At 34.6% G+C, this 27392-nt stretch overlaps 2 protein-coding genes across 2 annotated transcripts; one reads left to right on the top strand and one right to left on the bottom strand.

Annotated features, from left to right (window-relative positions):
- Positions 1-31: 31 nt before the first annotated feature.
- LOC123536639 (uncharacterized) lies at positions 32-15414 on the top strand. Its single transcript, XM_045319971.2, has 3 exons — positions 32-660; positions 1586-1741; positions 7290-15414. Exons 1-3 carry the CDS (start codon positions 426-428, stop codon positions 7448-7450), a joined length of 552 nt encoding a protein of 183 aa, XP_045175906.2. The 5' UTR covers positions 32-425; the 3' UTR covers positions 7451-15414.
- A 212-nt stretch (positions 15415-15626) lies between these two features.
- Positions 15627-22859, bottom strand: LOC123536646 (uncharacterized). Its single transcript, XM_045319983.2, has 7 exons — positions 22254-22859; positions 21643-21806; positions 19155-19266; positions 18743-18945; positions 18277-18439; positions 16564-16659; positions 15627-16281 (listed from the first exon to the last, which is right to left on the bottom strand). The coding sequence occupies exons 1-7, from the start codon at positions 22764-22766 to the stop codon at positions 16186-16188; spliced, it is 1347 nt and encodes a 448-aa protein (XP_045175918.2). The 5' UTR covers positions 22767-22859; the 3' UTR covers positions 15627-16185.
- Positions 22860-27392: the final 4533 nt, after the last annotated feature.

The raw sequence follows: 27392 nt of genomic DNA, 5'->3' as shown, positions 1-27392 counted from the left end.
TGGTGCATTTTTGCATTGAAAAGAAAGCGTCCGTTCGAGAATGATTATTTTGAAAAGTTTTTTTTCCTGATTTTCCTGTTTACTTTTGTTTTACAAACACAGACTTGTTTTTATTTGACAGCTGAGGTGAAAATGTACATAATGGATTACGAATACGCCTAAAAGAATAATATTCGTCCTTATTTAGTTCAAAAACTCATTGTCTTGACTTGATATGGTTCGGACAGTGCATTTCGTCTACTAGTTTTAACATTCAGGGCAGATCATTCATAAAATAATATGATATGTTGTTTGCCTCACAGAGCAAAAAGAACTAAAATGACAATTTTTCAGTATAGCAGATATGTTATAAAAGCAATGGATATATTTTATGAGTAGATAAAACAAAAGTCAGAGAAGAGATCAGATGATATAATAATTGTAGAATGATTCTACAGAGCATGATTTCAGACTTAGTGTTGAGATTTCAGAAAATGGGGAAATATGAAAAAGTTTCGTTAGTTCTATTGTTTCCAGCAAATGTGATGTATACAATTGCAGCGTCAACCCACTTCTGGTTTGAACTCCCAGGTGTTGCCTGGTATGGATTATTTTATGCCAAATTCTGTGACCTCCTGGATGAATGTCATTATGTGCCAGCCTTCTTCACAAATGAGCCAGGTTTGTATCTAATCAAATAAGAAATAAAATAATTTGATTATTCGAGTTAAGATATATGCTGTAATATGGAGGTTGATTCTTGGCCTTTAAATGTACAATGTAGTTACTTGTCTACAAATTTACAACTCCATTTAGTGTCATCGATTCATATTAATCCCTTGGTATTACATCTATGGATACATGGATATTTAAATGGTATTAGATATTCATGCTGAGAATAAAAATATCAGTAACTGTTCATTTGCAAAATTGTCTTCAGACCTATAAAAAAAATCACATGATATAGGAGAGATCGTCGTGACGTCATGCATTAACATCTGTTTATCTGGTGGTGGGCAAAAACAATGTTTTACACCGTTTGTGTATTGGATTGGAATTTTTTAATTTTGATAACTTTTTTGCTCAATTTATGGATTTTGAAATACTTACAATTTTCGTATTTTTGTATTCAAATATCTTTTTTAAATGAATAACCGTTTTAAATGATATTTAATTTTAATAGCAGTGTAGTGATGTTCAAAACTTTAAGAAAAACACTGTAAAGCGTTCATTACTAATCCATTTTATGTCGAAATAATAATAAAAATTAATTATAATGTGCTTGTTTTATAAGCTTTCAATTGATAAAATTTTTTTTATATAATTTATGTTCTAAAAAAGTTTAGGCCGTTAGAAAAACATCACTTTTTACAAAAAAACAAGGAGGTTCGGCGTCTGCCCACCCGATCAATATCTTATTTAAGTTCTGAAAATAGAAAATAATACAGATTTGTATACACACACACATGATCCCTCCTATATATGTTAACATAAATTTGCAACATTTTAAAGACTTTAAAGTCACTTACTATCACTGTAAAATGTTTTCAGTCTGTTTTCTGTATCTTTTATAATATTATTAATTAATTTGGTTCTGTATTTTCAGGGTTTTATCACCTACTGCAACTAGTTTGTGTGTCTGCTTGGGCTTGTCTTGCTTTGTCATTCTACATGCTCATTTCTGACAGCATGGACTCAAGAATTCCAAGAATACTCAGAAAAAATAGAAATAATACAATTGCATTTCTTTGTTTTGCCTCAGGTAGGTACTGTAGTGTAGTGTTGTTAAATACAATGTCAATCAAGTGATAGCAGCTCCTCCCACTAGCTGCCTAGCAGAAGGATGTCTCTCTGATACCATTATATGTTAGTTGAATACATGCATGCAATATGACCACTTGTAGTGCCTTAGTAAATAAACTTGTAGAATAGTTTTATTGAGTTACTCATTTCTCAATACAGTACAATGGCGACGAGGATAAAAAAGTTGACTTACAATAAATTGCAATAAAATGTGTACTTTCAAAAAAAACGCTGGAATTTATGTTTACACATATAAGCAGGAACTTAAAAGTTTAGAACACTTTTTTGGACATCTTTGTAACAATAACTGTCATTTATCAATAACACTGATATTTAGACAATAAATATGGCACAAGGATTACCAGTTTTTCCCGCATTTAGTGTAAACAAGCCTGGCATAGACACAAGGTGGAAAAAATGGACAAACCGTTTTGAAAATCTTATGATTGGAATGAATATCAAAGACAAAACGCGACAACGTGCATTATTTCTTCACTATGCAGGGGAAGACGTCAACGACATATTTGATACATTGCAAGACACCGGGACGATTATGAAACCGCAAAAACAAAACTGACTGAATATTTCGCACCAAAAAAGTGCACGGAGTATGAAATCTTCAAATTTCGACAGGCAAAGCAGGACTCGAGCGAAAACATAGACAGTTTTCACACGCGATTGAGGGCATTAAGCAGAAATTGCGAATTTCCTAACAGGGACAAAGAAATCAAATCACAAATCATTCAAGGTTGTACCTCCACACGGTTACGTAGAAAGGCTTTACGAGATGATCTGACGTTGGACAATTTGATAAAGGAAGCACGTGCCCTGGAACTATCGATCTACAAGCGTCCGAAATTGAGAACAATTCAAAGAAAGATGCAGTGAATGTCATGAAATCGAAACACAAGTCAGCATCAACAAAACACAACTCTTATCCGACCAGAAAGAAGGCAACATGCAAATATTGTGGATACGAATACCAACATCAATCAGGAAAATGTCCGGCGGACGGAAAGACGTGCACATACTGCAAAAAGAAAGGTCATTTTGAAAAAGTGTGCAGGTCCAAGCAGAGAAATCGTAGGAAAAATGTAAACAGAATGGATGATGAAAGCTCTCAAAGCGAAACTGAAAGTGAAACTAGAAGCGAAAGTGAAAATGAAAATAGCATATTTGGATTATCAGTGAATTCGTTGCAGTCATCAAGACCTAATTTGACCATCCAAATAAACGGTCAGTCTGTCAAGGCATTGATAGACACAGGGTCGTCTATAAATGTAATTGATGAAAGGACATACAGCAAGCTAAAAAACAAAGTGACTCTCAGTAAGGTAGACACGAAAGTATATGCTTATGGTGCTAATAAAGTGGACTTATTAGGAAAGTTCCAGGCGACAATTGAAACCATACACAAGGTCACAACAGCTCCAGTATATGTGGCAAAAGGTAAAAGTGGCAACTTGTTATCTTATTTGACATCTGTTGATCTCCAGGTTATTCCTGAAATAAGTGTCATAACACAGAATAAGGTCGATGAACTTTGCGATAAATATGGATCTGTCTTCAAGGGTATTGGAAAAATGAAAGACACTGAAGTAAAGTTGTATGTTGACAAAAATGTGCAACCTGTCACCCGCCGCACAGACGCATACCTTTTCACCTGAGAAAACAAGTTGAAGATGAGCTCCAAAGGCTTGAAAAGTTAGACATCATTGAGAAAGTAGATGGTCCGACAGATTGGGTATCACCGATAGTGGTGGCTCCGAAGCCCAAAAGCACAACAAACCAAATAAGGATTTGTGTTGACATGAGATTGCCTAATCAAGCAATAAAACGCACAAGACATATAATTCCTACTATTGATGATATGATCGTGGACTTAAGCGGTGCTAAAGTGTTCTCTAAATTAGACTTGAATCAGGGATATCACCAGCTGGAACTATCAGAACAATCACGAAACATTACGACATTCACCACACATATTGGACTGAGAAGATACAAACGCCTAAGCTTGGAATAAATAGCGCAGCGGAAATTTTTCAAAACGCTTTAAGTACGATTCTAGAGGGATTAGATGGTGTGAAAAATATTTCGGATGACATAATCGTATATGCTAGAAACCAAACAGAGCATGACAGAAGGCTTGAAGCAGTCTTAAAGCGACTACAACAAATGAACATTACGCTAAATAAAAAGAAATGTGAATTCAACCAGAACAAATTAGAGTTCTTTGGATATGTATTTGGTGAAGACGGCATGTCGCAGACCCAAAGAAGGTCGAAACCATCAAGAACACACCACCACCCAAGAATGTGCCAGAGGTGAGAAGCTTTTTAGCTATGACAAATTATGTGTCGCGCTTCATTCAAAATTACAGCACAATTGCAGAGCCTCTAAGACGCCTGATAAAGAAAAACGCAAAATGGACATGGCAAAATGAACAAGAAGAAGCATTCCTTAAGCTGAAATCGATTCTAAGCAGTGATACTGTCATGACCTACTTTGATCCTAATAAGGAAACACAGATCATCACAGATGCAAGTCCCGTTGGAGTAGCCGCAATAATGCTACAAGAAGGAAAAGTTGTGTGCTATGCAAGCAGGTCATTGACAGACGTTGAAAGAAATTCATATTCTCAGCAAGAAAGAGAGAATTTGGCACTAGTTTGGAGTGTAGAACATTGGCATATATACTTATATGGACATAAGTTCACTGTGATCACTGATGCGAAATTCATTGAAAATATCTACAGTAATCCAAAGTCAAAAATTGGATCAGCAAGACTTGAACGCTGGAGAATGCGACTATTATCATACGACTTTAACGTCATACATAAAAGTGGAGATTCAAACATGTCGGATTTCTTGAGCAGACACCAGACACAGGAAAACACAAACAAACAAGTGTGGCAGAGGAATATGTTAATTTCCTGGCATATCATGATGTCCCTGTAGCCATGAACATGAATGAAATAATTCAAGCAACATCCCAGGACGTTGACCTCCAAATGGCCATTAAATATGTCAAATCTGGAAACTGGAATAACCCAAGCAAAAACAAAATCATTGATACCCTGTCACGCTGCAAAAACGAGCTGTCGGTAGTAAATCTTCAAAATGGTGAAATTCTGCTGCATGAGTCCAGGATTGTTATCCCTAGCAATTACAAGATAAAGTGATATCATTAGCTCATGAGGGTCATCAGGGAATTGTTAAAACCAAACAATTATTAAGAGAGAAAGTGTATTTCCCAGGCATGGATCAATTAGTAGAAGCAAAATGCAAAAGTTGCATTCCGTGTCTAGCAGCAACAAATAAAAAGACTCAAGAACCGCTGCAAATGAGTGAAATGCCAAAATATGCGTTTCAGGTAGTTAGCTTGGACTTTTGTGGACCATTTCCAGATGGGAAGTATTTACTCGTGCTAATGGATGAATACTCACGTTTCCCGTTCGTTGAAGTACTTAATTCAATCACAGGCAACACAGTGATTCCTGTGCTAGACAAAATTTTCTCAGAAGCAGGGATTCCAGAAGTGTTAAAGTCAGACAACGGAAGTCCCATGAATTCACACCAGTTCAAAGATTTTGCTAAGCATATGGGTTTCAAACACAAGAAAATAACTCCGCTGTGGCCGCAGGCAAATGCTGAATGTGAACGCTTCATGAAAACAATAGGCAAAACAATCAGAGCTTCCCATGTCCATCATTCTGATTGGAAAAAAGACATGTATGCTTTTCTGAGAAATTACAGATCGACACCGCACGGAACGACATCCGAAACACCCTCTGACCTATTTTATGGAAGACCCATAAACATTAAAATTCCATTCTTACAAAGGCAAAAGAAATCGAAAAAACACAAAAACGCAAGAGAAAATGACAGAAAATCAAAGCAGAAAATGAAAGACTATGCTGATACACGGAGAAACACGAGAAAAGCTGAAATTAAAATTGGTGACAGTGTGTTGGTAAAACAAGACAAACACAACAAATTTTCGACCCCATACGATCCAATACCCTATGAGGTAATCAAGACAAAAGGGTCAATGGTAACCGCCGAACGCGAGGACAAACAAATAACTCGAAACTCTTCTTTCTTTAAACGTGTCGGAACGTCAAAAAATGAGCCAAACAACGAGAAAACCAACGCCAACCATGATACGACCGTATCATCCCAATTCGAGAAGAAAACCAGGCACGAAACCCCATCACACCAAGGCAACGACTCTGGCGATGCCGTACTACCACGAACACAAAGACAGAAAAAACCACCGGATTACTTAAAAGATTATGTGTGTCAGAGTACTAAATAGCGCATAATAATCCGCTATAATTCAAAGCAGAGCTGTATTCGAAATTGGAATTTAAAAGTGTTAATCAATAATCTATCATTTAAAAGCTGCATTCAAAATTGGAATTTAAAAGTGCTAATCAATAATCTACCATTTAAATATGTAACGTTGTGAAAAAAAAATCCAAAGAGATGTAAAAGGATTTAACAATAAAATATAATTCACTATGAATTATACATGCAACAGGTGCATTGAAATAATACATGCCATTCATATGCTTACACTGTTTTGTTACTGGATTTACATTATTGTTTTAGAATAATATATCTGACCTTCATTGCAAATTCATTTTGTATCATCGGGCATATAATTTATTTAATTGAATGAAATGCCAGTCTCATTCACAATCTTAGAAACAATAAAGTAATTTATGAACACGTGTAGACAGTACTTGCTATCGGAACCAATCTTTAAATCAGCCATTGAACATTAACGTTGAGATAAGACGATAAAGCAGTTACTCATTTCTCAATACAGTACATGTAGTTTAGATAAATTTATAAGGAAAGTGAATAAATGGAAATATTAAACACTGTAAATGTATATCAAGTTACCATTGTTGTTTGTTCTTCAAGGATCCTCTATAAAAAGAAATTTAGCCTTTAGAAGATCACAAAAGTGATTAGTGTAAATGTTTGCTTAAATAATGATAAGGTTTCAGTGGCAAAGGAAGCCTTTAATGCAATTTTATTCTTGGGAGATTCAGCATAGACTGCCAGACAAACTACTATGGACTATAGTGTGCTAGGATGTGTTTAATGTTAGAAATGGTGAAAACATCATATATGCTAACCACTGAACTTGTATGTGTTGCATTTTCTATAAGCATAGATTTTGAATGTTTCTAGAGTTAACAAGCTATTTTATCAGCATTCTTAGACACTTCCCTTTAATTTAATAGGCCGGAATACCAAATAGATAAAGACTGCATAACTTTTAGAATTTGAAATCTTATTGGAGTACATAAAGTGTCACCTGACTCAAGAATAAGGGATATCTAAAAAAGTCTGCATTTTACATTACAGTACCTTAGTCCTTTCCAAAAAGTAAAAACTAATGGTTTACTTGAGTGTTAGTCTGTGAAATTGATGGTCTACCTGTATGAATGGTGTTGATAAATTTATTAGACAAAATCCATTTATATTTTTCAGCATTTGCCATGTCAGGAGGCCTTTATTTATTCTATTACATCATCAATGAATTTCCTCGAGAAGTTGACAAATATCCAGAGATGAAGTGGGCTTCCATGTTTGCCAGTCTAGCCTGTGGTTTGGAGTTCCTTGCAGGACTTCTTCTTCTTCATGCATCCTGATATACACTGGTGATACAGACATTTGTTATTCCATATTTATTAAGTGGGTAACAATAGAAAGAAAGGATATTACAAAGACACTACAGTGTGAAAATAAAACCAGCTTTAACATCTTGGTGCAACTTACCTTGAGTTGGGACGACTAAAAGGTGTTTTTGTGCCAGGTAAAGGAAATCTTCACTTTTGTAAAGAGGTTTACTGTTCAAAGTGTTATTAACAGAGGTTCAACTGTATAGCACAAAGATGTGATTAAAATCAGGTGTCTGCTTTGAGATGATAATGTTGTTGGAAGGACTGATATCAAAATGTGCCAGTTGATGTCTGAGGAGACTATATGATAAAAACATGCTCACAGTTGTCTTCATGTTGTTTCTTCTGTTTGTTTTGTTGTAATTACTTGCTTATTTATTTTTGGAGGTTAAGTTGAACAGTTTGTCAATATTATATTGTTGTTTTTTTATGCCCCCGAAGGGAGGCATATAGTTTTTAGCTCATCTGATTTTTTGAAAAAAAATGATGAGTTATTGTCATCACTTGAGCGGTTGTCGGCGTCGGCGTCGGTGTCGGCGTCGGCGTCTGCGTCGGCGTTGCCTGGTTAAGTTTTATGTTTAGGTCACCTTTTCTCCTAAACTATCAAAGCTATTGCTTTGAAACTTGGAATACTTGTTCACCATCATAAGCTGACCCTGTATAGCAAGAAACATAACTCCATCTTGCTTTTTGCAAGATTTATGGCCCCTTTTGTACTTAGAAAATATCAGATTTCTTGGTTAAGTTTTATGTTTAGGTCAACTTTTCTCCTAAACTATCAAAGCTATTGCTTTGAAACTTGGAATACTTGTTCACCATCATAAGCAGACCCTGTACATCAAGAAACATAACTCCATTTTGCTTTTTGCAAGATTTATTGCCCCTTTTGGACTTAGAAAATCAGTATTCTTGGTTAAGTTTTATGTTTAGGTCAGCTTTTATCCTAAACTATCAAAGCTATTGCTTTAAAACTTGCAACACTTGTTCACCATCATAAGTTGACCCTGTACAGCAAGAAACATAACTCCATCCTGCTTTTTGCAAGATTTATGGCCCCTTTTGGACTTAGAAAATATCAGATTTCTTGGTTAAGTTTTATGTTTAGGTCAACTTTTTCTCTTAAACTATCAAAGCTATTGCTTTGAAACTTGCAACACTTGTTGACCATCATAAGTTGACCCTGTACAGCAAGCAACATAACTACATCCTGCTTTTTGCAATAATTATTGCCCTTTTTGGACTTAGAAAATAATTTTCTTGGTTGAGTATTATGTTTAAGTCAACTTTTCTCATAAACTATCAAAGCTATTGCTTTAAAACTTGCAACAGTTTTTCACCATCATAAGTGGACACTGAACATCAAGAAACATAACTCTAACCTGCTTTTTGCAAGAATGATGGCCCTTTTTAGACTTAGAAATCATGGGTAGGACAATATTTCTATTACACAAAAAAAATCAGATGAGCGTCAGCACCCGCAAGGCGGTGCTCTTGTTTAACCGTCTGTCGGTCTGTCCAAAATTTTCGTGTCCGGTCCATATCTTTGTCATCCATGGATGGATTTTCAAATAACTTGGCTTGAATGTGTACCACAGTAAGACAACTTGTTGCGCGCAAGACCCAGGTCCGTAGCTCAAAGGTCAATGTCACACTTAGACGTTAAAGGTCCTTTTTCATGATAGTGCATTGATGGGCGTGTCCGGTCCATATCTTTGTCATCCATGGATGGATTTTCAAGTAACTACGCATAAATATGTGGCACAGTAAGACGACGTGTCGCGCGCAGGACCCAGGTCTGCAGCTCAAAGGTCAAGGTCACACTTAGACGTTAAAGGTCATATTTCATGATAGTGCATTGATGGGCGTGTCCGGTCCATATCTTTGTCATTCATGCATGGATTTTAAAATTATTGGGCATGAATGTGTACCACAGTAAGACGACATGTCGCGCGCAAGACCCAGGTCCGTAGCTCAAAAGTCAAGGTCACAGACGTTAAAGGTCATATTTCATGATAGTGCAATGATGGGCATGTCCGGTCCATATCTTTGTCATTCATGCATGGATTTTAAAATAACTAGGCATGAATGTGTGGCACAGTAAGACGACGTGTCACGCGCAAGACCCAGGTCCGTAGGTCAAAGGTCCTAAACTCTAACATCAGCCATAACTATTCATTCAAAGTGCCATCGGGGGCATGTGTCATCCTATGGAGACAGCTCTTGTTTCAAAGTGTTCTGATTAGCTCTGTGCTTAAATACATGTACAAAAGTATAAAACTTTAATCCCCATAGCCATAAGACATAATAGTTCCTGTAAGAGGCCAAAAATGAAAGTTGTGAAAAAGTAAAATGTTTACAATACCAGACTTACCTAATTTGTTTGACTAGTCGATTTTGTTTTGGGGTAGGCCCACAACCACAAAAGTCATGAACTATTTCATTCTTCTACTCTGATCTCAAGTTTCTTTATAAATCTTCCTGTAAATATATATGTAAAGAAATCTACCACTTCTACAAGTTACCACGGGAGCATGAGATTTATAGTTTTTGTATATTTCTCACACCAAGTGTGGGATAACAATATCTATGACTAGAGGCTTGGTACTTGGTTGGTAGATTTATTTTCTCTTTGTTCTTATTGCTGTTACTTATATGATTTTATGTAAAAAATTGAGCATTTGCAAAATATTATTTAAATATTCTAGTCTGTGACTGATGTGAGACAAGTGATATGAGATAATATTGTCTAACAGATACTTTATTGGATAGAATAGAAAAAATACACGTTAAGAAAAAAATATGTTGTTAGTACCTGGAAATATAAAAGAGTAAAAGTCAGAAATGCACAAATTTAAGTTAATGTTTATCAAATATTTCAGTTAGGATCAGTTTTTTTTAGGGTATATCAGTTTAGACAAGTTTTATATTAATTTTTTATTTGCACTGTAAGATTCTAAGATTTCAGAAGCCCAGCTGGCTACCAGCTATAAAAGGCTTTTAGTGCAGACTTTACTATCCAGCTGGCTACCAGCTATAAAAGGCTTTTAGTGCAGACTTTACTACCCAGCTGGCTACCAGCTATTAAAGGCTTTTAGTGCAGACTTTACTACATGTACCCAGCTGGCTACCAGCTATAAAAGGCTTTTAGTGCAGACTTTACTACCCAGCTGGCTACCAGCTATATAAGGCTTTTAGTGCAGACTTTACTACCCAGCTGGCTACCAGCTATAAAAGGCTTTTAGTGCAGACTTTACTACCCTGTATCTTCAGCAGTTTGCTTTGAAAATGTAAGATGTTATACTTACAGTTTGTTGATAACAGAATGTGTTTTTGTGAAATCTTTGTTTTTCTTGTTAGAGAACATGTATTTTGACATCAGATTCTGTAAGCATAATTGAAGTATGCCACAATGATATACCTGTATGTAGAACAGTACTGTTTTATTTCTTTGGAATGTTTTGATTCTAAGAGTTTGTCTTTCTGCAGAGTATGAAAGTAGAACTTTCTGAATGAGAAATGACTGACATCTCAGTCTCCAGAACTTCAGAGATTAATCAGAGTTATTGTAGATAAAATGAATCCTTTATCTTCTTTCAGATTTATGTGCAATACTGGAACTATTTTTTCTCTCTCATTTATATTTTGTATGAGTGAGTGCCATTAATCTTACTGTATGTATAAATTAGGAAACTATAGTCGTGACAAAACCAGGAATTAAAATTTTATTAATTCGGCACGAGTATTACTTCGGAAGTCTTTCTAATTAATGTATACAAATTCAGTATTTAATTTTGATACTTGAATTTTTTTGTGAATCTGATATGATATAGTTGTAATATATTTTGTTACATAGAACATATGTATTTATATGATTACAGAACAAGTTTATAATACCAACAAATGAATGAGATTATAGCAACAGGGATGGAGCCACAACTTCTGCCAACATTAGTAAATGTCCGTTCTTTATATCAGATATATGAAGGGGGTGGGGTAAAATTGTACTGATGCAGATGCCATATCTTTTTAAAATTTCAAATATAAATTTTATATGTGGTATGTAATTTAATCCATTTATATACATCATTTTTTAGCTCGACTTTTCGAATAAAAGCATTGCCGACGCCGTCACCGTTGGTTTAAGTTTTTGATGAAGTCAAATATCTCTGTTACTGTCAAAGCTATTGACTTGAAACTTAAAATTGCTATTTACTATCAAAGTCTACACAAGGAGAAACAGTCCACATAACTCTGATTTGAATTTTGACAGAGTTATGCCCCTTTTTAACTTAAATTTTTTTTGTTAAAGTTTTTGATAAAGTCAAATATCTGTGTTACTATCAAAGCTTTTGACTTGAAACTTAAACTAGTTATTTACTATCAAAGTCTACACCAGGAGAAACAATCCCCATAACTGTTTGAATTTTGACAGAGTTATGCCCCTTTTTAACTTAGAATTTTTTGGTACAAGTTTTATAAAGTTTTTACTGGCAAAGCTCTAATTCAGGGTTAAGCACTGAGAAAAGTCGAGTGTGCTGTCTAACGGACAGCTCTTGTTAAATTTCTTACTGATCAGACAATATGTTTGCAAGCTACATTCTTTAAAGTCATTTTCCATTTGGCATTTAGGTGCTGCAAGAGTTATGTACAAAAGTCATATTTACAATGCACAGCTTAAGTCATCAGCCCACATAGCGCAATTAGGAGAGCACAGATCTATCAATATGGTGAGTTTGATCTCTAGGAGGTACAAAGGTAGTAATGCACTGGATGTGCCTCTGTTGTCCACTTGAATGTACAATGTAGTCAATATCAATATATAGTGCCATTTTCCCACCTGGTAAAGGCCATTTTCATGCCAGATATAAGCTTTATTGATGCTTGATTGTAAAAAGGAATGTGTGGATTATTTTAAGCTATGTTATATGTTTAAAAAATTGTGTGGAAACTGTATGAAAGTGAAAGATGGTATTTCCTTATGTCTACCTAGGCAATATTAGCATTTTCATCATGTGTCTCAGTCACATGATCATGGTTTCACTGCATTATGGTTAACCCCTTATTTTTTTGTATCTTTTAATTGCCTAAAGACAGGCCTTCAAAACAAGGGTAGTCAAACTAGAAGTGAAAGGCTAGAAATGCTGATAAAAACATGTTATAAATTGTTATTATTACATAGAAAATAGTAGTGGAGGCATTACATTGTATATACCTTCTAACCAAGGAGAATTGTATGTTCTCTGTGATGATTGGTAAAAGACATTGTGTATGAAATCATTCATCCTCCACCTCTGATTCATGCTGGTAAGTTGGGTTACTTGTGAAGAAGAGGTTAGTACTGGTACAGAATCCAGGAACACTATCTAGGTTAACTGCCTTCTATTACATATTTGAAATACATCATAAATCATTACAAGTTTTTGATACGAGAACAATTAATAACCGTTACTTAGCATTGCTTCCACATTTTAAGAGCTATCCACTTGAAATCTTGACTTGTTGCCCCTGAAGATGTTCCCTAAGATAATAAAATAAGAAGAATTAAGGAATGAGCAAGCTGTGCTGTGTTTGCCAAATGTATTCAAGCCAGGGCTCCTTCAACTATGATTACTGAAATAACATTTAGATAAGCGTGTCATATGTATGGGTGCTGTACACCTGGCATGATAATCAACCTGAAGGAAATATGGCTTTGATATCTTGCTTTATCATCTTACTAAAATTACTTTTAGTCTTCTGGAGGAGTCACCCATATGGATTCCAGGTGGTGATTGCAAATAAGCTGAAGTACACACACAGTGATGTCAGTGTCACAAACTGGAGCACCTCAACCATACACAAAGTATAAATAGCATCTGATTGCAAACAAATCATGCTTAGCAAAATTTTCAACCCATGTATGCCATAAGTCGCAATACATGCATGTATAACATGAACAACCTTTAACAATAAGGAAGTGACTGTTTTTGCAGTTAAATTTTGTTGTTTTAAATATATTCAAACCTATCAGCATTTTAAGCTCCACTGTTCGAAGAATAGTCCAAGCAATTCTACTCACCCTGGCATAGGTGTCAACATGACACCTGGGTTAAAGTTTTGCTGACATGTATTTTGGGCAAATTGTGCCCCCTTTTGGACTTAGAAAATCCTGGTTAATGTTTTGCATGCAAGAAAATTCTGGTTAATGGTTTGCATGCAAGTTACTATCTCCAAAACTAATGCAGATTATTGAATTGAAATTTCACATGTGTCTTCGGGGTGATAAAACTAGGTGGTAGCATCAAGTCCTTTAACTCTGACATGCCAAATTATGCCCCCCACACTTGGACTTAGAAAATCCTGGTTAAAGTTTTGCATGCAAGTACATATAGCCTTTATTTAAGGCTTATATCTTTGAAATTTAGTTTTTCTTTTTCTAGGTCAATAACCAACCTCACAGGATCAAGTCCTGTAACTCTGAGATGTATTTCGGCCAAATTATACCCCTTTTTGGACTTAGAAAATCCTGGTTAAAGTCTTGCATGCAAGTTACTATCTCCAAAACTGATGCAAATACTGGATTGAAACTCTACAGATATTTTAACATTTAGGGTAATATTCCTGCTGCTGGGACAACAATTCGAATAGTCAAGCATTGGGTGTCTTATGGACAGCTCTTGTTCTTATAAGTGCTTTTATTGTGCAATTTAGCCCTCTGATGCATTTATTATTTTATTTTGTTAGCAGAAAAACTTATTGTCATTTGTTTGAATCTCACTGTTACATTTAATCTCGTAACTGTATACTGTATGATGATAGTGTATTCGGACCAGTAAGTTGTTTGACAGTTATATAGTTATTTTTGCCTACAATTCTGTCTTTGTAGTAAGACTATCACAGTATTATTTAACAGTTACTGTGAAAGTTTGTTTTGTTTTCTTTGGAAATATTCATATAATATTCTTATGTAAGTTATTTTCCAAGTCATATGATTTCTGTTTAATAATCAGATTTAGTTATGCAGGTATTTTTATATCAGGTGGTTATAGATGGCTATAAAATACGCTTGTAATCTGGAACCTCTGTGCTTGGAACACTTAACAGAGGCTTTTATGTCTGATAACTTAAAATTTACTTCTCATATCCAACCTTCAGTCATTATTGTACAAGATTCTGATATTATTCTGTCTTGTTTTTGACACTTTTGAGCCTATTGGTGTTGACTTTACCAGTATTTTTAATCAGAAATAAAGTCAAAAGTTCTTCAAACATAAGTTAAATGAGAGACTTACTGTGATAAGAAAAATTACCATTTACCGTAAAATTAATGTCCACTTCTACAAAATACAATTTTATGGCTTAGAAATGAATGGTGATGTTGTCTACAGTGTTACTCTTCCTGTGAGTTGCACTGTAAAGCCCAAATCATCAAGGGTTACCTTAATTTCCTGACACAATGCACATTAATTATACCCCCACAAACAAAGCTTGGTGGGTATATAGGAGTGGGCTTGTCGGTTGGTCAGTCTGTCGGTCGGTTGGTTTTCATGGTTTCCAGACAATAACTGATGAAAGGCTTGACAGATTTAAATAAATTTTGGTACACAGGTGTAACATCACAAAATACAGGTCAAGTTTTGACTTTGCCTACAAACCACCATTTTTGACGTAGTAATGGCCCCTTTCCAACTTAAAATTTGCCATACTTCTGTGACAAGGCCGTATTGTCGGGGTATTATTCGTCACTCCTGTGGCAGTTCTAGTTTGTCGGGCTGTTACATAGATAGTTACATCTCAAATTACCATTTTTTGTTACAATCTTGCCATTATTGTATACTTACATGTAGCTATGTATTTTGTTTGTACATGAACTGTTCAAGAAATGATTGTATTTTGTTGTTTCATTGATCAAATGCCTGTTATTGTAAATAAAGCTTGGTAATTTAAATGTTGAAGAGGTTTCATTAGTTTTGTTATATGGCAGACTTAAGCACATGAAAACCTTTAAAATTAGATATCCTGCTCAAAATGATCACATGATTACCCTAGACCTTTATTTTAAACAAAGGACCTAGGCAATAAAATTAATAAAAAATCAGGTTTTATATCAAAAACACTGTAATCAAATTTGTAAAAAATACTGTTTGGTAATTGAAGCACTCAGATATCAATTTCTCAGCTTTTAATCATAACACATTCTGCCTGCACAATCTAATCCAAGATCAAGACAAAAGTTCTCTAGTAATTTATTTTGAAGAAGTGAAACTTGTCCACCTCCAGATTAATTAAGTGTAGGAATAATCAAGGAACTCTTACTACTAAGGTTACTTACCTGTTACAAAAACTCGAAAATGGCATAAAACATACACCAGTTAAAGCCATGACAAACAAACAGACCGACTAAAGAAAATATCTTGAGACTAGATTTTAAAACATTTCAACCAAGATCATAAACTTTCTAGCACTGTTTCCTCATTTAATTTGTTACTTTTCAATATGAAACAGAACTTCAGTTGTATTTCAATGTGAAATATATTTCAATACAGTTTCAATGTGAAATATATTTCAGTACAGTTTCAGTGTGAAAGTCATCTTATTTCTGTATTGTCTGACATGTTCCACTGATGGTTTCATGTTGTATTTTACCACCGATCTGCCTGTGACCTTTTGCAGATTTGAAGTACTTTGATTTTAAATGTCTGTTAACAGCTCAGTGGGGTTGGACTTCAAATATCGTAGGGTGCTAGAATATCATCGAGTGTCTCTGGTCTACGTATCAGTTCTAACTTGTCTCCACTAATTAAAACTTCAGCTGGTCTTGCCTGAAAAAAAGAGGAGAAACAAATGTGAAACATTAAAAATGATTTTGTAATCCGTTTATTTAGAATTCAAAACAAAACATGCTTTTTTACTCCTGCACCTAACACATTTTTTGTGTAAATTCTTTTTCAGCCACAATTCCTTGTAGAAAATGGACTAATTTCTCAAAAACCCGTATGTATCTATAAGCAAATATTGAGAAAAAAATGTTATTTTAACACGGACTGTGTGTGTTGTTAATTTAGACAAAATTCATCAAAAATTAAGATTTTATAGATACGTACCCTCATGTTATAGTTGGAGCCCATGCATGCACAATAAGCACCCACATCAAACACTGCCATCAAGCAACCTTCATGTGGGGCGGACATGTACCGATCCTGAAACGTTTGATCTTTTAGGAAAATCTTGGAAATGTTATTCAGTAACGATGAACCTATTTCAACAAGAGGGTCATGATGACCCTGAATCGCTCACCTGAGTTATATGAGCCACATATTTCAAATGGCAAACTGATGCTAAAATATTAAGAAAGTAGATCAGTAGGTCACATTCATGGTCACTGAAAGTCAGTTTTAAGATCGGTGTGCAAAACTGTACATGTCACCCAAATTTCAAGGCTGTATCTTAAAAAACAAGAAAGTAGGTCAGTAGGTCAAGGTCACAGTCAAATGACCCCTAATCACTTGGGGTTATCAGGAAATTATAATTGAACAGTCTAGGAAATATGATCTGATAATTTTTGAAGTATTTTTTCCTATATAACTCGTATAAGAAGTGACCCCCTGGGTGGGGCCTCTTTTCATCCCAGGGGCATAATTTGAACAATCTTGTTAGAAATCCACTAGGCAGTGCTACATACCAAATATCAAAGGCCTACTAGGCCTTGAACTTTCAGACAAGAAGATTTTTATTTTTTTTATTCCTATATAAGTCTATGTTAAACTTGGGACCCCAAGGGCATTTTCATCCCAGGGGCATAATTTGAACAATTTAGGTAGAGGGACACTAGGCAAGGCAACATACCAACTATCAAAAACCTTTGCCTTGCAGTTTCAGGCAAAACGATTTTTTAAAGTTTTTTCCTATATATTAAGTCTATGTAAAACTTGAGACCCCCGGGACAGGGCCTCTTTTCATCCCAGGGGCATAATTTGAATAATTCTGGTAGAGGACCACAAGGCAATCTAACATATCAAATATCAAAAGCCTAGGCCGTGCAGTTTCAGACAAGAAGATTTTTGAAGTTTTTTGCCTATATAAGTCTTACGTAAAACTTGAGACACCCGGGACAGGGCCTCTTTTCACCCCAGGGTTATAATTTGAACAAAGCTTGTAGAGGACCACAAGGCAATACATACCAAATATCAACGGCCTAGGTCTTTTGGTTTTAGACAAGAAGATTTTTAAAGATTTTTCCCATATAAACTTGTGACCCCCGGGGCGATGTCTCTTTTCACCCAAGGGGCACAATTTGTACAATCTTCATAGAGGACCATTAGATGATGTCACATGCCAAATGTCAAGGCTCTATGCCTTGTGGTTTTGGCAAGAAGATTTTTAAAGTTTTTCTTTCGGTTGCCATGGCAACCAGAGTTCTGCATGGAATTCAATTCTTTGAACAATTTTGAAGGGGGGAGGGGGCACCCAAGGATCATTCCTGTGAAGTTTGGTGTAATTCTGCCCAGTGGTTTTCAAGAAGAAGATTTTTTTAGAAAATGTTGACGGACGCACGACGGACATTATGCGGTCACAAAAGCTCACCATGAGCCTTTGGCTCAGGTGAGCTAAAATCGGTTTTAGAAGTTTGAGACTTAAAATTACTTATTTAATTAAGCTACATAGATATGCATGGAAATGCCCATATTTGATTGCCAAAAACATTGCACTTTCAAAGTATAGATTTTTACGGTACAGGTTAAAGTCTGAGAATAGCTAACGTATTGGTCTGTATTAGTATGACCAAAATAATTGATAAACTAAGTGATGATTGGTACCTTTCCTAAAAAGTCGCCACTTTCGCAGACTGGACCAACTACGTCATATAGCATTTTGTGTTTGTCATCAGCCTGGGACGGTACAGCAAGATCTATATGGTGGTAGGCACTGTATAAAGCCGGCCTAATAACTTCCGTCATCGAACCATCTACAACGATGTAGCTGCGTTAAGGAAAATAGTTACATTTATAGCTTGTGATATAATTTGCAGCGCTACGTACCGTTTTAATTAGAACTGATTTACATCTTATACGTATCCAGTAGCCAGACACCTATATGCCTGTTATACGGAAATACAGCAACTCGTTAAAAATACTTTCTGCGCAAAAACAACATCAACACTAAAATGAACAATCTTTAAAATCTGATTTATCCAGCTTTTCATGTGTGAAAGAAGCTCTTGTGCTGTTTATTAAACTAAAATGTTTTATGCTTCTTTCCGATGTCTAAAACTGGAACAGTTACCTCTTTGGTTCGCCGTGCTTGACTCCTAGTACTGAAGTTAGTAGAATACCAGCGTTGCCAATGAGAGACCGACCGGGTTCGAGTATTAGCGAGATATTTTCATCTCCGAACACCTCATCTACAACCTTCACCAGGTCTGCCGGTGTTGGTATATCAATGGGCCGCTCTTTTACAAGGATTTTCGGATCTGTAGTCACAGCAACCTAGACTGATTTACAGTTACAGTAAATATATTTAAGTGAAATAAAGTTGTTTTGAATTATTAAATAAAATTGCTTTAGTTCGTTAAATAAAGCAAATAAAACCATATTGGTTCGTTAAATTAATTTTCCGCTAAACTTAAGAGAACGCAGCTTTCTTTCATCCCATCGGGATTTACACCCACATTCTTCAGAAGTTGAAAAGTACGCACATGCTTGGTGTAGTCAATGCCTAGTCCACCGCCAAGGTTGATGTATTCCATATGTTCAAACCCTTCATGTTTTAGCTTTCTATATATTTGCAACATGACGTCAGCAGATTCTCTGAAATATTTGAAGTACTGTGCTTATACTTTCGACAAATTAGACGAAATTCTAAAGCATTGTCGTATAATGTATTTAATGTTTATCTTTAACAAAGGACCAATTGCGCTATTCATTTCTTCTTCTTTTGTTGTTCCTTTAAATTTTTGTACAATATTTGAGAAGAAATCTGATGAAGCATTTGTAAAACTCCAGACATTGACATAATCGAGTAAATGATCTCACAGTGTAACTTTAAAAATTTTCATTTTTAGTTTAAACCGATTTACCGCTTAGTTTCACTGCGATAGTACTAGGTGATAAGGAACAAGTAAAGTATCGGTTTGATGACGATAAATGACTCGGGTTTTTCTAACTGCTGGAATGAAGCTGTTGTGTCATTGCTTTTCTGAGCACTGATTTTGATTAACTTTGTTTATTTTCTTCATTTCTAACAATATATTTTATCTTGCCAAAGGTTGTAAACGTGATTCAACTTAGCTTGTGCAGAAATAGTATTTTGTAATTGTTACATAATATATATATGCTGAATATATATATGCTGAAGTCTGAATAACAGTACTTTTAACTTAATACATGAACTCAATCGAAACAAAGTTGCATTTTTTTATACAATCTTTTTTTTTCAAATGCATGAAAGCATCATTCTACATATTGTCTGAATGAGCATAATAAGAAGTTTCAGGTGTCGCGGTTGTATGACGAGTATGTAACAGATATTATGCCGGCATCAGTTTTTTTGTGTCATGATAATTTATGATGAAGATTTCTGTCTTCAGTTTGTATCGGTGTAGGTCACCTAGTGAAAATGAAAATTTTATTCTGTATTCTAAATTTCAAATACTATTTCATCACATGAGTGGACCATTTCAATGATCCATTTAATTTTTGTAAAAAGAAAAGAAATTCACAAAACTTGCGGTACAAATAAGATTTCAAGTGACTATACGTAACAACAGGAAGGTCTAATACGTATCAGTTGTTCCAGGTAACAAAGATGTAAAATGTAACTACATTGTAATTCTAATGTGACTTGTTGTTCTCCACGTTTGCTTGAAATTGCCTTTCAACAACTTTTTTTTTAAAAACAATTTAATCCAGCTAAAATTACACAGTAGCTTATAAAATGATACTTGCTTTAAATCCTTGTGGGAGTTTGTATGGTACACGTAATTTGACATCGTATTTCCTCTTGATTTCAGATTTTTGACTTACACTAAAGACAAACCAGAAATTACGTTACTTGTCGTGTTAAACATGGATATTCGAGTCAACACACTTCATTACACTTCTTTTAAACAAGACAAATAGCTTTTGTATGTAGTTGTAAATGTGAGCAGGTGAGTTTAATTAGGTACTTAAATGTGAAAAATAAGACGTTAAAATAAAAGTTAATTATTCACTAGAAATGCATTCTTGTCTTCATCTATATTTGAGACAGTGAACAGATTCGTCAATAAATGCTCCATTTAAAATGTCAAAACTGGTATACTCTCGACCTACAGCCAAGACCGTCTACTCAACTGCGACACTATGACACAATCGTTTCTAGACAATACATGCATTTCTTAAAGAAACTGATGCAATGACCAAGGTATCTGATTAGGTCATAATCTATTTCCTTCTCAGATCTCTACGCAAATGCTCAATAATGTTCGTGAAGTTTACCTCAAGTTGATGATGTCTTTTCATTCTTTCTAAGCAATAAAGTATTTACAAAAGTATTTACAAACTGCCGAACAGACAGACTGATCTCAAGTCCTCATAATCAATAGTTTCACCAAGTTTTCGTTACTATTACTTTGTCTGCATAATTTACGCTAATTTCGGAGCCCAAAGCGTATAATACCGAGACAACTATCGTCATCAAACCTATACCAACCATTCCTCATGTTAGCAATATAAAATGTCAACAGAAGTTCATCGCGACATTTCATTGATAACACCGAGGACATGTGTCCTCAGTACTTCATTCAATGACACAATTAAATCCACTGTAGTCTCACCCAGTTTTCGTCTGCATATTTTACGCTAACTTTGGGAACCCATAAATTTCCGCCATTTGTTCTAACCTCCCTGGGACCAGTTTGTTATGTGAGGAAGTTGGCCAGCACGCTTGACTTTAACATAATTATCGGGGAAGTGTGACGTCTGACGATTCTGTGAATGAAGTTGTCAGTTTTAGGATACCCAACACACTTCGATTTTTCCAAGAATTAAAGCTGTAACTTATATCGTCCGTTCCATGGGGAAATCTAAAGCGACATGACCTAAGTAAGTTTCAAACCCGGTTTATGTGTTTTACTTCTTGTGAAATGCCGTTATAGATAAAAGGAAGGCTCCGATTCTAAATGTGTGTATACGCTCACTACTAACCTGAATATTGCGATACTGGTGATAGTAGACCCCAAATGACAGTGGATACCGACCAGCTGTATCAGAGGCTCGGACTTTATCTCTCTGATCACATCATCGAAGTATTTTTCCTGTACACCAAACTTTGATCCATTTTTGCCAGTGCAATTATACTGATGTACCATCTGAAACCAAATAACTTTTATTATGACAATGATGTAACCTAGTTTTCTTATAAAATCAATTAAATCTTTCATCAGAACGTGTACATGTTAACAGGTCACAAAAACTCAAGTCGAAACTCTCCAAATTAATCGGGTGCCCATTTTTTATACTCAGGCCCAGGAGGTATCGATACAATTTTTTTTCACAAATCGGCTTCAGGGACTTATCCATTAATACAACAACACTGAGTCAGTTTTAGGGAGTCCTGAGCCATCCTCTCATCGCCACTGTGTACATCAGCATAGCTACGCACTTGACTTCTAATTTACTGGTCCGGACCGATGACTTCCTGTGCAGTCGTCTGGAAATACCAGTTGGATCGATATCGGGATTTATCCATAGCATAATTCTTGACTTCCTATGTCATATGTATAGTCGTCTGAAAAGACCAATTAAAATTAACTTACTGGATCGATATCGGGATTTATCCGCAGCAGAACTCTTGCCTTTCTGTGAAGCCGTCTGCAAACACCAATCGTCTGCTTCACGTTAAACAAACTATCAATGTTGAGCAAGCAATCATTGTTGACTGCGAGTTCGATCTCCCAAGTTTCCTTTCCGTTACCATTCAACACAATACGCTCAGGTGTGAAACCTAGCTTTAACGCCAATTCAAGTTCGAACCCACTCACCAGTGTTAATGAACACCCTAGGGTTTTCATTATTCGCACCAGACCTGGGTTCATATTCGCCTTCAAGGCATAATTGAGAGTCGTTTTTCTTTCCAAATGTCTTAAAGCATTCTTGTAGAGGAGCACATTTGTTTCAACTTGAGACTTACTATAAATAAATGCAGGTGTTACACGTTTGATCCCGCGATTTTTAAGCCACGTTTTTACTTCTTCTAAAGCAACATTTTCACAAAAAAGTATTCCATTTTTATATTCAAATGAATTCGAAAAGTAATTTTCTTCCGCCATACTGATAACACGAAGTAATTCAAAATTTTACACACATTTTTCAAGTGCGTATATGTTCGCCGATAGCAAACGGTCTTACCGTAATATTATGTTCAATCAGTTACACAAATATCACCGTCAGTATATACTGAACAGCAAAAGAAACTATCCAGATATATACTGAACAGCAAAAGAAACTATCCAGATGTATACTGAACAGCAAAAGAAACTATCCAGATGTATAACTCGGGTATTTTAAAACACTTAATTTTATAAATGACTTGTTTTCTTCATACCACATTTACACTTGAAGAACTTAACGTGTAAAAATAATCGATCAACCGTGAAGTCATTAGTCCCACACGAAAATATAACCAAGTTTATTCAAGCAAATGTTAAGTCCCACTTATGTGGGCAGCATTAACAGCATATAATATATACAAATACATACATTTAACAAACAGTGACACATTGGAAAACGGCCATTGTTATTGTCTTCCATAATTTTTTTAACTCTAATTCGATAATACATGTATAATGAGTAATAAATGAAAATTTTAAACTACATGTATAACAGTTACTGGAGAACAGTAGCAATGAAAATTACTGTTCAGTATGATTAAAGGAAACATATTGCTGGAGAACAGTAGCAATGAACATTACTGTTATAAGTATGATTAAAGGAAACATGTTGCTGGAGAACAGTAGCAATGAAAGGTACTGTTCAGTATGATTAAAGGAAACATGTTACTGGAGAACAGTAGCAATGAAAATTACTGTAATAAGTATGATTAAAGAAAACATGTTGCAAGAGAACAGTATCAGTGAAAATTACTTTTATAAATATGATTAAAGGAAACATCAGATGAGTTTTTATAACAGTTTGTGTTTTTCACAATACTGATTAATGGTTAGAAACTGTAGAGTTTTAAATATGGAATATATTGTGAACTTTTAATGGAGAGAGATATCATTTATTTAACACCTTAATGAAAAGGCAAGCCTAATACCGAAAGCGAAAATGAAATTAGACCTGCAAAACGCGTCAAATTTAAGTTTGCTCTATATACAAAATTTACAGATTTATATGGTTATGTACAAAAACAATATACTACACATTACAAATACATGTATATATGAATATACATGTCAAAAGTTTTAAACAAACACAGATAACAAACAAACACAGAAAAAAAAGACAAACAAACAAACCCAGTAAACACCTGACGTCGTACCGACGTTGGTTAGACGTTGGATTTTGGTCGCGACGTCGGCGACCTGAATCCAACGTCTAACCAACGTCATAACCACGACGTCTAATAGACGTCAGACTTAGACGTCTTGGAGACGTTGGAATTAGGTTGGATAGAAAGTCTGTTTAAATGTTTTCATTTATGAAATTAACTGGTGTAATTTTGCTATAATAGTTTAAAGATAGTTATGCCTGAACATACGCTTACAAATAATAGTTCATTAGCACATCAAACATTATCATTAATTATGTTATGTCGCATGAGATTGTCTATTTTCGGAAACGGATTTTATTTTACCAATTTAAAACTGTTCAGGAACAAATTGCATTCTATACACATGTATAAATTATTCTAAATTCACCTAAGAATCTTCTTCTACACATGTTGTTTATTAGTCATGCCTTCGCCGCGAGATAAGCCTGCATCGGTTTACACAAGTCTTCCGGTAATTTGATATTTGTGGGATAAGATAGCAAGTTTATAAATACTTTACACAAAGGGATCCGCAACGTGAGTAGCAGATTTTTGAAAGTTGTACTTAGTTTAATAGTCATTCTTTTTAATTTTACGTATTCTTTCAAAAATTGATGCATTATGTTTATTACTTTAAAAATCAATTGCGTTTAACATAAAACTTCATTACATTTTATGAGGTTATAGAGAATTCTTTTAGAATTTAAAATATAACATGTTTGTTTTGCACGTAGCAATTATGTTATTTAGTAATAGCTCTAGCATACTTGTATAAGTTTTCAAATTTTATGAAATGATGAAACTGTCAAATTCTATACATTTCAGATGGGAATTTTAGCGGAGTTGAAGAATCATGCAGACATGACTAAACTTGAAAGTTTCAATTACTGGATTACCTTTTTTGGATTTATGATATTAGACTTAAGTCGCTATCATGTGAAATAAAGATGATAAAATACATGTGTTGATTACTTGTTTGATTTCAAATTCTGTTGAAAATTTGGTCAGATTTTGGTTGGAAAGTGGTTAGATTTTGGTTGGAAAATGGTCGGATTGCGACGTCTAGCCAACGTCGGGATCTGACGTCTAAACGGTTTGCAAATCCAACCAAAATCCAACGTTAATCCGACGTCGGGGTCTGACGTCTATACGACGTCTAACAGACGTCAAATGCCTACTGGGAACAAACAAAACAAGATAAACTATCAATAATAGAAATTGAGGCGTATCAATTTTTTTTTTTTTTTTTTTTTTCAAATATATCAGATGATCTGTATTTGCATTTGGACACTTAAAGAGTTTACTTTCATCAGTCTTTTGTAACTATACACGTACACTTTTAAGCTGTAGTAATTGGGACATATATAACTTGACGTATTTTAAATGACATGAATACTTAGATTGGCACTTGGTGAAATAAGTGGACCTAAATAGAGTCAGTAGTATAAAGTAACTACTGTTAAATTGGTTGCATACATTGATTAGCTAATTAGCCTTTTTGAAATGCTTTATAATAATGTTGCAAAATAAACTAGCTTTTTTAAGTTTTATGGAGTTATGCGACGTAAGTAGTTCTATAAATTTTATCATGTTAGGTCTAGTATAAATATTTCTATCTATTAACTGTTTTCTTTCTGTTTTAAATAATGGACATACAAGGAAGAAATGATATTCATCACCTAAATCATTGCAAACTGTACATTTTCTATCATTTGAGGGTATATTACTCCAACGACCTGTTTCAATAGGCGATATCGGTCAGTTAATTCCCCTGATTAAACAGGTGCGCGTATAGGTGGCGCTACATGCGAATAGGTCCTAGAAAATTTTGTTTACATAATTTACATTATAAAGTCGCTGTCACTTCAGACTATATTAGTAGATTTGGAAAATATCCGATTATGTTATCAAAATTCAGCTGTTTGTCCCTTGAGCAATTGAGGAAAGAGTTTTATTTATATTTATTGATACTCTGTGAGGCAAGCTGTAAGAACTGTTTTAAAGTGCATTTTCTGTGTGTCAGTTTATATATGGACTGTATGATTGTTATGTTTGTTAATTGTGACAATAAATGCTTTTATTTAGCTTTAAAGTATTTTTCAATATTGAAATGCCTCCTTGGAAAGTCATTTTATCATTGTACAAGTATTCAGACTATATTCTTAGAATAAGGATCAGTATACTAGACAGTATATATTCCTAAAGTTACAAATTAATCGGAAAGATCTGCATACACAGTTTAATGCAATGAGATCTTGAATAATATAGAAATTATAATAATAATTACTCTAAAATGTTAGAATATAATTATACTCTTGTGATAAGATGTCCCTTCAATTTTCCATCAGCCCAATTAATTTATTATAGGTGTTTTCTCATATATTTCATGAAAATATCATCCATGAAGCATAAATGATCTCTATTGACAAGTTGACATACCACGTGTTAATTTAATTTTATGATGCTGCCTCTTTAATTTTCAGTCAATTCAGTTCACAGCAACTTGCCCACATAAAGTGAAAATATAAATCTCTACATTTAATAAAAACACCCGCAGGATTTATAATACACATACCACAAATCTGTGAAGCTTTAAAAATAAAAACAAATGTGAGACATATTAGACATTATTTCAAATTGCAATGTATTAAGAGAACTTATTATACACATTACATTAACATCTGACCTATATTTAACACCTAAGTGGGAGCAGGAAGTGTTAAGTCTGCTTCAAGGACATATTCTTGAACCCCCTAGAGTTAACAGGACACATGGCATGTACATTTTTATGATAACAATCAGTATGCAGCCAATGGATAGGCAATTTTATGCAAACTAAATGTTTCCAGAGAAACCATTGTCTATTTGAAACAAAGCTTCCATTCAGGGGTAATATTTAGCAATATTTTTCAACTAGCTACTATAGCTAGCCCCACTTTGCTTATAAATTATACGGAAATGTGACTCGCTTAAATTAAAGCTACAATAATAATTTCAGTTATATATTACAAGCCAGCATTTTGAAATGATGCAAATTTTACCAGGCTTTAAATTTTATGTTAAAAACAGAAGAAACAGCTATCCAAATAGATTATATTGATAAATTACACGATTAGATTTTTTTTAATACTTTAATTACTTTTTTATTCAGCTGTCAAATGCATGAAAGGTTAAGAAAAAGAGTTTAACTATGATAAAAGCCGAGAGTATACGCATGATAGGACCTATTCGCCCGTAGCGACACCTATCAAATCATGTGGGAAGATAACTCAGCGAATGCTGCCATTGGTAAATTGTGGTTTCGAGTCATAAATGCCATTATTCGTTGACCTAAATGTGTGGGAAGCTTGTTAATATATGCACTCTGTTTAAATTCTGTTTTTAAGTATTTATAAATATTAGATGCAGAAGTATTATTTAT

This window comes from Mercenaria mercenaria, chromosome 1, assembly GCF_021730395.1.
Source record: "Mercenaria mercenaria strain notata chromosome 1, MADL_Memer_1, whole genome shotgun sequence".
In the NCBI taxonomy this organism is placed as follows: domain Eukaryota; kingdom Metazoa; phylum Mollusca; class Bivalvia; order Venerida; family Veneridae; genus Mercenaria; species Mercenaria mercenaria.
Note: the sequence above shows the minus strand (reverse complement) of the source record. Positions and strands in the feature narration are given on the sequence as shown.